General features: G+C 40.8%; 1 protein-coding gene across 14 annotated transcripts in view; it reads left to right on the plus strand.

Moving 5' to 3' along the window:
• The window catches only part of TFDP2 (transcription factor Dp-2), a 54,161-nt gene extending 45,995 nt beyond the window's left edge, over positions 1-8,166 (plus strand). For all 14 annotated transcript variants that reach the window (XM_083847890.1, XM_083847894.1, XM_083847883.1 and 11 more), the window contains one exon: positions 786-8,166. In XM_083847890.1, coding sequence (XP_083704016.1) covers positions 786-969 — 184 coding nt within the window. In that variant the 3' untranslated portion in view covers positions 970-8,166. The remainder of the gene's footprint in view (positions 1-785) is intronic.
• Positions 8,167-12,141: the final 3,975 nt, after the last annotated feature.

The raw sequence follows: 12,141 nt of genomic DNA on the forward strand, positions 1-12,141 counted from the left end.
GTAACCTCACTATTTCATAGCATTTACATCAGGAAGTGAGAAGTTTTCTGTTCAGCTTAATTTTTGATTGTGAAAGTCTCTTACTTTTCCTTGCTTGCTAATTATATTTGAAAGGTTAAATCTTAATGCTTTCAATTCTGAACACACTAGTTATTTTATATCTATGTTCCAAAGGAACAAAATCACTTCCAAGCCCTTATAAAAAGGGTTTTCCTGATTAACCATAAATTCCTGTCTGGACATGGACTACACGTAGGTAATTACCTGTGGAAAAAAGCCTGATAATACTTCTGAAGAATATAATAGAACGTTTGGTGTCCAAATGCACTATTGCTTAAGTTCTCATGGAAGAAGTTTAATCCACAGAGTCTAAACATAATTAAAAAAAAAAAACCAAACAATCACACTGTGCTTGGAGGTTGCCTGTACCTTAAAAAATGGAGGAGAGGATTATTCTGGAACACATTCTTCATAGTATTTAATAGCTCCAACTCTGCATACATGTCTGTGTACTGACAAAACTTACAGATTGACTCTTTAAGCTTTCTTCAAATCAAGCAATTCTACTGTTAGTTGGTTAGGAAAAAAAAAGCCAGACGATAATCTTTTTTATGCTACTTTTCAATATTTTAACAATTTTCCTATTAGCTTTGTTTGACATAAAGCTTTTGGATGTTTCTTTCTTGGTATAATTTCTTTCCCTAAAGGAAAAGCTGGGGTCAAAAAGAAAGTTTAAAGCTTTTTGAGAAATCCTCTAAACTCCAACATTTCTGTTGTTTTGCTAGTGAGAATCCAGGGTTGTGTCTGGATGCTGAAGTGGCCTTAGCAACTGGGCAGCTTCTTGCCCCGAGCAGTCAGCAGTCCAGCAGTGCAGCGTCACGCTACTCTGAATCACGGGGAGAAACTCCATGCTCATTCAATGATGAGGATGAAGAGGATGAAGATGACGACTCTTCCTCCCCAGAATAAAGACAGTAGAAAATGGAATACACAAAATGCTGCTCATACATATTCTTAATGGGAGCTCCTGTTTGGATTTTACTTAAGTCTCTTGCCTTGGTTTGCACTGTGTTCAGTGAAGCAAAACAGAAGCTTCAAAACAAATTCACCCAAAGCTGAAATTGAAAACTTTTTTGTAGCTGAACAGAGCGACATACAGACACAGAGCAAAGTGGGTTTTTTAATCAACTATAACCAAGGAAAAGAACAAAGTCCCTGGAGATCTGGCAAAGAAAACATCATGATCGTATTTTTCGTTTTAGGACTTTCTGTCTCAAGTCTCTTTCCTCTCCATCTGGTAAAGATAAGGGAAAGAGGTAAAGATAAGGGGAAGACAACACATGCCGATTCTCACATTGTCTTTTGGCTGTGCTACCTTTAAAGAAAAAAAGAGGGGGAAGAGAGAGAGCACGCACACGAACATGCTAAAATAGCTATTTAAAACTCTTGTATGAAAATTGTTGTAGGGAGAAGGGGCTGTTAGAATGTTTGCTTTTTTCTGTTCAACTTGCTGTATAGAAGATTCTTAAAGTAATATAAATTGCAGGTGATTAAATGAATCTTGAAATAGTTTAAATCCATTTTAGATACTCTTCAAGTAACATTAGTATGTCTCTTTTCAAAGGTTCATATGTTCGTTTATACTGCAGACCTAATTTATTATAAATAAGTGATGATTATTAGCCATTATTAAGCAGTCAGGATTAAAATAGCAGTATTCTCTGCACCAGCTTTTTTCACGGAAAAAAAGTGGAAACGTTTTATTTCTAGATTGCAGCGTATCCCATATAGCTTCTCCTTTACTGTTCTAACTTTATAATCCATCTGATTTTATAGCACATGTATTAACAAAGGGAAAAAAAAAAGAGGCCTCTATGTTAAGGATCTCAGGCAGTACTTTCAAATTCAAGGTGGGTTGTTCACATAACAAAAAGTTCAGAATCTGAGGAAAAAAAATTAAAATTTTGACAGCATGTAATTTAATGTTTTGCATTCTAGTCAGCTTGGATTATGACAGACTAATTTGCTTTTAATTAACTTCCACTGTGAGCACCTTGATGCGCCTTTGAAAAACATCAATATTGAACAACTACTTAAAGTACTTCATGGCTAAAGTTACACAAAGTGAATTCCATTTGAACTGTTAAATTAGAACAGGTGGCTCCATGGTCTGTATTTAAGGTTTTTGTGATTGGATGTGATGTTAAAAAAAAAAACTTTGAATGACAGCAAAACGCGCTGTGGATGTAGAGTTCTCACGGTGTCCTAACATCCAGTATTTTAACTAGTCTTGAAGTGAACTACTTCTATGAAGTAAAGCCAGATAAAAATAGTGTTACTTCTTTTTGTTTTTTATACTGTATGTAAGTAGTTGACCCTTATATTAGCTGTCAGAGCTCAATGACACTGGCTCTGCTATCTAGTCAGAGATCAGGCAGCTCAGAAAACGACATTTGCTTGAGCGAGGTCAGCAAAGCGTACCCCTCGGCTGCTCTGACCATTGCTCCAGCCCAGCGTGGGGTATGTCCACCTGATCCCTTACAGACACATCGGCACTCAAGCCAACGTGATCCAAAAGCACTAAGGTAGGAAGAGAAACTGAGGCTTCAGCTAAAGAGCTGCCTGGCTGTCCTGCAGCTGTTAGCACATGACACACAGAACAGGCAAAACCGTGTGGAGCGCACAAGTACACATGCAGGTCTGCATTAAAAATTAAGGCATCCACATTGACGCTTGTCAGATAATTCAAACTCCTGCATCTCATGTAGAGTTAGGGCATCACCATTTTTAAGGCATAGCTCTTCTTCAAGCAAGTAGAGCGATCTAGCTTACACAAAGTTTTGCAGATGCACAAAAAAAAAAAAAAAAGAATCTCGAAGGCCTACCATGTTATTCCCCATCTAGGCAGGACTGTTAGGCTGTGCTATGCACATGGTGCACAGGCAGCAGCAGACTGAGGGATTTACACCACCTCACTTCAACCAAATCTGTAGCACTACCTCTAGATGAAGAAAAGCTTTACTAATGCAAAATAATATTCTGAGAGAGTCAATGTACTTGACAAACTTGTGAAATAAGAGGAGGGAGAGAAGGTAACAGAAACTCCAGGCATATCATTAGGGAATTACTAGTTTCATTAATGGCATTTCATTTAAAAAGATTACTGCTTTTATTCTTTAAAATACTTTTTTTTTTTTTTTTTTTGGAAAGTTGTCCTGTCAGCTTTCATTGGAGAGGGCAGATCAAAGATACCCAATATACTCAGGACATCCTAAGGCACGCTAAAGAGGGGAGCATTTTCCAAAGTAATTATTGTTCACCGCCTATTACATTATGGGCAAAAGTAACCCTACGCTTTCTTCACATTTCCCACTTAAGATCTTCAGAAAACAAAAACACACCATCAACACACTAAACAATTGCTGAAGAGGAGAAGCTTTGAACTATAAGATGTAGGCAAAAAAAGGCTTCTTGCCCAGAAACAGAATGCATTTTATCAGTAGTCACTGTGCTTTCTGCTTTGCAGGAGGAAGATCTTCAGTAATACCTTCCTCCTGTTGATGTCTCTGTCTTTCAGAGCAGCAGACTGCACAGCTACTTGCTTTCTGGCAAACAAAGCTATCAACTTCTTTTTTTCTTTTAATCTAGGAGCACATTTATTTAGACAGTTGAACCAAGATTTTAGAAGTTATTTTTCTGAACTAGTTGAATACAAAGGACTAAACAAGTTAGAACACACGTAAGAGACTTCAAAAGGAAATTCTTTCCTTAGGATTCTTTGTGCCAAGTTACAGTTGAGGATGAAGTTCAACTACAGCACTGTGGTCTTGTGGTTGCACAAAGGTCTGGGAACTGGGACAGTTCTGGGCCTTTTCCAGCTCTAGTCACTCGTGTATGACCTCAGGCAAGCCTTTCCGTCATTCTTGTTGAACTTCATTGACGTATTTCAAAAAAAAAAAAAAAAAGGCAACAAACAGGTAAATGCAGGACCTCACTCAATACAGATGTTCATCTGAACTGAGCTCTGAGCAATTAATGAGCAACAAGGAGACTAAGAATATTAACCAACCGCACTGCTCCTGCTAGGCTCATGGCAGTAGTCATGCTTAGCTGCTTCAACATGCAAGTTTCCTCCGAAAGGCAGCAGTAGGTATTTTCCAGAATAACGTGGTCATTAGCAAGATGGGTTTTCCCGTGTTGTATTGAGTCACCATCATCCTCTACTGGCTTGCACCATATATTCATTGGTAGGAAACACGCTGCAACTGGCACAGGATGGCAACTCACATAAGGCAGAGTTAACATTTGAGTTTTCATATACATTCTATATAAGTGACATTATCTGCCTCCTGGAATGCTAGTTCTTGGTTATACATTCAGAAGGCAAGCAGTATAATGCTGTTTGTAAATGCTATTCTATATCCTAAGTAAACAGCTTTATTTCTGGACTTATTTTATGGTGCTTGACAAATCTAAATTTGACTTAAACTTGCTAGCATCACAAACTAGGTGAAAAAAGTTGAGTGGGAGACAGCATTTTTCATTACATGAAAAACTGATAAAATGTTTGTGGATTTAGGTTTTTAAATTTATATTGAACTGTGCCATTGTCTTCTGAATTCAGCACTGGAATTAATGGCAACAATCCACCTACATGGATTGGGATCACACCTGATCTAACATGCCTATAAGTAAAGGCTAAAGCAAATAACATCAGTTCAACTGAAGGCATGGGTTTAACTAACTTAATTTAACTAGCGCACACCACACTTTAGATATTTCCATTTTGGTTAAGGCTATAGTTAATGTCTGCTTTTTAAACTACAGTTTCCAAATACTCCTAATCCTTTTCAACAGCTGGAAAGTGCTGGGCATACACCACACCAACAGAAGGATTTGTGCCGAACAACCAAGTCATCCTCAAGTACCATGATGTAAACAGGCCTAATAACAAAATTTTAATCATATTTTAAAAACAAATGGACAAAACAAACAACTCATGTTTATTCATAAAATGATGCTTGAATTTAGAATTCAACAGCTAAGGTTTTAAGTGTTCTGTGCTCTTTTTCCTGCCCACACCCACCATTTTAAATCTAGAGCATGGATGAAACTTTTTTTTAATCAAAATGACATTTGAATCTAAGCACTGGGCAATGCTCATTTTTGTAATTACCTGCCTCTTGTTAGCTGAGCATTATATCCCAGCACTTTATAGAGAAGACTTTAATTTTAATAAGCTAATGATACTTGGAGCTTGGATTTGATTAAAAACAAAGCTAGTAACCACAGGCTATACTATTTAGTAAACAAACCAGTAGTCATCTTCCGACTGACCACTTTGTTTGTATTTCCATTCACCTAATTTTCACTGCAAGAGCATCTCAGTTTCAGAACATACGTATTTTAAACAACCAGGTACAATGAAGCTGGGAAGAGACTGTATGAGCTTCTCATATTTTTGATTTTAAAACTTCTAGCAATAGTCATACTCTGGGGCAACACCATTCAGCTTCCTAGGAGCTTGGCTCACGTTGAAGACAGGAGTGCCGTGGCCCCATTGCTCGAGGCCGGGCACGTTTTGCAGCTGAACGCCTCGACCCACGGCACTGGGAACCCATGCCTTTTGCAGCTCTGCTGATCAACCGCAAAGAGGCTGAGAACAGCTGGTCTGTGTATTGGTTTTTAAAATACGCCACTCAATGCATTTTGACCTATGCCAAAAAACACTTGTAATTGCTGGTTAGCACACACCTACCCTTCCAAGCATGTCAGCAGCTCTGAATACTTCGTTTTCTGCTAGCAGTTGTTCCCTTAAAGCCTGACGCCCTGCAGCTTCTTGAAACTGTCATGCCGTAGACTTACCTGAATTCTCAAATCAGATTGCCTTTCCTATTTATCTCTCAGAATTTAGTTTGGCAAGTGTTTTTAAGAGGCTGTGCACAATCGTGCTCTGGACCCAGGTATATTGCCAAAAAGATCCCCACAACCAACCATAGGAACCTGTTGTTCATTCCCTCTGCTCTGATACCACCCTTTCAAGTCTCTGTAGCTGCTCCTACAAGTATTTCCTGGCTTGTTCAATCAGAAGCAAAATGCACGGATACCTAACCCAGCTGGCATTGGCAGTTCGGTGAGGGGATGATCCCAAAAACAGCCTAATAACAACAGCAGCAAATTAAAGGGACTGTTTATTGCAGCTGATTAGAGAACGTGTGTTCATTCTGCATCTTTAATACTTCTCCCTTGTCTGGCCTACTCCAAAGGTCAGCCAAAACAATAATATTTTTTTCCTACTTTTACCTGTTTGATAGCACCCAGCAATTCAGGACAGCTACCCAAGCTGCAGACCAAAAATCCCTGCTCAGATTTGGGCAGAAGTGGTGTCTGAGATCTAACCATCCAAATCCCAGGGAAAAGTCTCCCACATAGGAACAATATGGTGCAAATGAGCAACTTAATTTTTTTCTTTCTCCAGGAGGAAAAGCAGGCTGATGTGGGCCAGATAAATATCTGTAAGAGAGGCAGGAGAGTTCAGAGCAGATACAGGAGTCTCCCAGGAGCGCAGATTTGTACGTCTCCTTAGCACTCTGCATTGGCTATGGGAAGTGGCACCCACTGCATCTTCAGATTTTAAATGCCATTTTTAAATGCTTAACCCTTCGCAGGCTTATATAATCACCACTGGATAGCAGGACACAGCTATGTACAACTTAAAGCCAGCTGTAGATTTAAATTAAACTCATCTATGCAACATTAAGGAAAATTTTACAAGACAAACCGAGTCCTTCACGGTGACCTACTTTTAGCCTATTATCCTTATCCAGGCTGAGTGAAACAGAGCAATCCCTGGTGCTCAGCTTCTCGTGCCTTGCAGGTAGCACCAGTGGCACACTGACAGGACAAGGCAGTCAGAGAGGAAGGGAACAACCACCCACCCGCAGCCCTTAACGCTGGAACTTCAACTGAAGTGTTCCCATGGAGCTATATTGCCTTTTTTTATTTATTATTAAATTTGGTCGCTACATCAGTCCTTCTGCAGAACTTAGGTTTGACTAATTTACTTTTAAGATCACATGTAATTGTTCTGTAGGGCCACAAAATTAAGGCATTAACCAGAAAAGGTAAGGTCCACAAAATCAATCTTTAGGTTTTGGTGGGGTTGTTAGGTTTCTAACGTAACTTTAACAATTAATAGCTTTGGTTGCTGTAATGCAGGGATTAAGCGGGACTCTCAAAGTTTCCCTAGTAAAACACCAGCTGGACCAAAAATCCATCATGCAAGTTTCTCATGCTCCCCCATCTCTAAAGCCAGGTTGTACACATGAAAAATACTTCAGATTGCAAAGTTTTGGTAGAGAAACATATGCAAATATGGTGCCACTGTATCTTGCAAACACCTACTGTGAAATAATTCACCCTATGTGAGCCAACCTAGGAGAACTTGGGTAGGAGTTCGCCCTGGTTCTTCGGGCCCAGGCAGCGGCAGGGCACAGTGCGCAGGCAGCCCCTCTGCTGGCACCCTGCGGACCCGCTGCCTGCAGGGAGCCACCACCGCATGCGATGGGAAAGCATCCTTGTTCTGTACAACAATTTGCTGTAGATTTTTGAATTCTCCATGGTTTTCTTTCTTTCCAAATACCTTTAAATTATAAATGAAACTTGTATTTTTGCAGAAAGACTGCTATTAAGCTATCCTGATTTTTTTTTCCTGATCAAATAGCATTACTTTCCACTACCACATTGTGTGTGGCGAGGAGCAGTGAAAGAAAAAAAAAGTGGTAGAAGTACACATGCTATAGACACTGACAAAGAAAAGTGCATATACAAAGTTTTACTTTCCTAATAGGAACACTGGCATTAGCAAATAGTATATTTGAACCAATAGGAAATATTACTTTGTAGTAGCAAACACTTTGTAAATAAAAACTTACTATTTTTTTAATGGAAATTTTACAGAAGAAGCTATTTCTGTATACTCAACTGATCCCGTGTTTACTGAAAATGCTGCAAGTGGGAATTGTACATTGCAAAATAGGGGTAGGGAGCAATGTCTGCCTGAAGTGAAAAGTATATACAGGCTGGAGAGAAACATCATTCAGCTGTTTGTGAACAGGAAAGTAAAGCTGAACTGTATAGGAACCGAATAAAAGAATTTCAAGGCAACAAGGTTGGGCTTGTTTTTAAAAATGTGGAAAAAAATGTTGCTCAAGGTTGATGTTGACAGAACATGTTCTTCACTGAAAAAAAAAAAAAAAGACATCCCCCACTTTACAGTTTAATCTCCAAGAACCACTGCATCACTTGATATTTTGAAAATAATACAAAAAAATCTCGCACTTGCAGACTCATTGGCTACTTCACCACTCTGAGCAACTTCCCCTGCCCAGGACAAGATGCCAGACTTCTGAAGTTGTTACATTTTGACAAAATACCTTACAAAATGTCCAGGAATAATATTGTCCCTATCCGGTCAAGAAGTGCACCCAATCTAAACCTCAATGAAGGCCTCAGAAACATCTAATTGAAATATGCGTTGAGTTTGACATGGAAATCAATTTCAAACAGGCTTTTCATTCTGGTTTCTGAAGTGCTAGCTCTATTTAACAGTCCAGTCTGCTAACAAGGAATTCACAGTGCTTGTCTCAGCACCCTATATTTCAGTACTCCATGTGCTACCCTCGTGTCTCATCGCTAACTCACCTTTTTACACAGGGACACCCTTCCAGTGTCCAGTGTAGGCTCTAAGCATATAGCCTTCCAGCCCCACATTGTGTTAGCAAGAATCCAAATGGAAAGCACTTAGGGAGCTTAACCGCAGTCCCTCGTCTTAATGTGTATTGGTTTTCCATCACCAAATTCAAAAATCCCAAAGTAATTTCACAGTGCTCATTTTTCCCAAATGCACAAAAGATCCATGAGACAGTAGTAAACATCTCAAGCCAGCTGAAATTAAAGGTTAAAAGCCAATAGGAAAAGACCTGCAGAACTGTGAGTTCCTTCTTGTGTAATAAATACAAATTGTAGCACAGACCCCTTTCATCTAAAATGTGTTGACATATTTGGGAAGGCATTTTCATGAAAAGCTTTAGCAGACTCCAGTTAGCCCTAAATAACTAGCTACAGCCTTGTTATGAGGTTAAAATAGCTGTGAAACACAACTGAAGAAATGAGAGCCTGCAGTCTTTTTCTCAGTAATAAAGACAATCCTTATTGAAAACCAAGTCTAGATACCTGTACATTCTTTTGTGTAGGTGCTAAGTAAGTTGGCATGAGAAGGATTCTGGAACATTAAACTATTCGTAAAGCTTGCTGGAATAAATACTCTCCCCTAAAGAATCTAAAAAGACAAGTTTTGCTGTAAGCCACTTACATTTCGTTGTGCTGCTTTTTCACCTTGGGATCTCCCCCCCAGGACCGCAACACAGAGACTGAGAAAACATTAAAGGCTGAAAGCCCCCTTTCCCTTTTTCTTCTAGGAAGTGCTACTTGGCACGGCTCTCTCTAAGGACAAAAAATTCCATTAAAAAAGCCCTCTCTGAAATTACAAGTGCTTTTGGTTAGAATTTCTTTGAGTAACTGCCCAATAAGATATCATCATACAAACTGAAGCTGTTTTATATTTTTCTTCATGTAAATCTGTATGGCTTTAAAAAAAAAATTATTAAGCAACGGTAACTGTTGTAGCATTACATTTCATTGTGCTAGCAATAACAACAGAAAAATTAGGCAAATCTTTCCTATGGTTACAAAAATAGTCTTAAATTGTATTTTGCTGAATCACATGCATTCTATTAGAAAACAAAAAGATCTCAAGACATTCAGGGAAAACAGAAAAAAACCACATTGTGTAGGTTTATTATTCATTAAACTTTGTCTCAACCCCAAGTGTAGGATAGGAGATAGATTTGAACAATACTTCATTGTGGAAGTCCGCTGTCACGAGCAATGTCCCTGACTGCGTGTGATTCGTGTAGGTTGCTCCTGAGCTCGGCTCTGCCTTACTGCGGTGGGCCTGTCCTTCGGCTGCCCAAGGAACAACGCGCACATCTTCGCTCTTGGGGTCTTAATTAACACCAAATTCCTACTCTGTTGTTCCTACTGTATGTTATTTAAAAGGCTCCAAGCCCTCATGTCCCTGGGACTAATTGCCTCCTCGCTGAAACTGCTGTTCCAGGGTAACAAAATACAACAAACCGCTCTGTGTACTGCACAGGGTGATCAGTACTTTTAATCTGTCACCTAGCCTAAAACAAGTCTGTCACACTGAAAAAACAAGTTGTTGAAGGATTTGCATTCCTGCCTCCTAGCTTGGTTCCTACAGCTGCCACCAAACAACTGACCGTGGTTTGGCTCGCTTTTGTTACGCCTCGGGAGTCCCGTGCCAGCCACCCAGGGACTCCTCAGCAGTACCTGAGCTGCAACCATGAGCTGGCCCTGGAAGGAACAAACCCTGCAAACTGGGTTCATGCTCTCCCAGCACAGAAAGGCAGATGGAGCTACAAAATGGCAAAGTTATCTCAGCACCGCTGTTTTACAACAAAACCAGTACCCTCCTTCGGTTCTGATGACTTACACCTGTGCAAGTCCACGTGAACTTGTGCACATCCAGGAATATCTCAATGTGAAAGCTCAGGTTATGCAGCAGTGACAAAACACAACTATTATATTTAATTAATCCATTACAATTAATTGAGCATAATTTTTCAAACGTTAAATAATAATAATAATAATACAAATCCCATTTTATTCTATATTATGCAAAAAGAAGCAGGCTACAACATTTTACACCAGCCACTGGCACAAACAAAATGGTTGCCATTTTCAGTAAATAACCAATGTAAGGACACAAGATCTTGGCACATTTAGGAGTTAAAAAACGTTTCAAGCGAGCAAACCCTGCAGATGAGGGAACACACCCTAGGATTTAGGTGTGCACGATGTAACCTCCAGCCTCCCAAATTAAGCTAAAGGCACCGCGACCCGGTGTGAGGGAGGATCGGGCTGCGGGCAGGCCCAGGACGTGTCAGCGCAGTACAAGGCAGGGGAGAACTCGCCACAGGCACCGCAGGCGGCTGCCACGCTCCGACGGCCGCCAGAAAGCAGCTCCGTGCTGAGGGAAGGCTGAGGAACAACCGCAGCGCCCAGGTGCCACGGCTACCACCGACACCGTCGTTTAGCGGCGGAAAAGGCGGCGCGGCTCGGCTCGGCTCGGCTCGGCTCGGCTCGGCGCGGCTCGGCGGCCGCCCGCCCGCCCTTGCTGAGGCGATGGCAGCGGCCTCGTGGCCCAGTGCCTGCCCTCAGGCCCAGCAGCTCCCGCCTGAGGGCGGCTCGGGGGCGCAGGCCCCCAGCTGATGGTGAGAAACCTTAACTCTGTTAAATACCCGAGAAAGTCAAAAGAAAAGTACAACCAGCTGTGGAAAATCCACTGACACAAACTTCAAGATCGAAGAACATCCAGTGAAACAGTCCTTGGTGGAAAATCCCTGTCTATATTATTATTGCTTTAACACTACTATAACATCTTCACGCTACCTAACAAGGTCATTAAGTATTATTAACAGTACATTTTCCAAAACACATAAGCTGCTCTACCTACCGCTAGTAAGATAACTTTGTACGAGATGTAAATTAACACATCCAGTGGCTGCTTGCAGTCAAGCATTCTGGTGCAAGCCCAGGGTTTTTAGGGACGTTGTTACTTCTGAACCTACTTTCGAACCTTTGATATTTTCTCATCATCTCATTAGCATGACTGAAGCCAAGATGGAAACATTCTGGGCATACAAATTTATTCATGTTCTGCCAAGCTCCTACCTACCTTTTTCTTGCATCTGGCAAGACTTAAATTAAGATGAAATGATAGGCCTACTCTGTCTAGGGTCTGCGGCCAAATGACTGAGTCAGCTACATCAGAGCATTTAGCAGACCAGGGGTTGTTGGCCCTCGAGCAACCAACGAAGGGCAGAAGCCCTTCCAGTGGCAGAGACCTGATCAGGTTTGTATGCTGTAATTGAGGACCCTCCCGGCCCCCGTGACTTCATGATTGTATGTGTTCCTGAGACAATTGGTGTCGAGCCCTCTCTTAATCCATTCAAATACGGGAAACGTGTGATTGGCAGGATAACAAATGGGTACACC

The sequence above is a fragment of the Anser anser genome (genome assembly GCF_964211835.1).
Source record: "Anser anser genome assembly, chromosome: 9".
NCBI lineage: Eukaryota > Metazoa > Chordata > Aves > Anseriformes > Anatidae > Anser > Anser anser.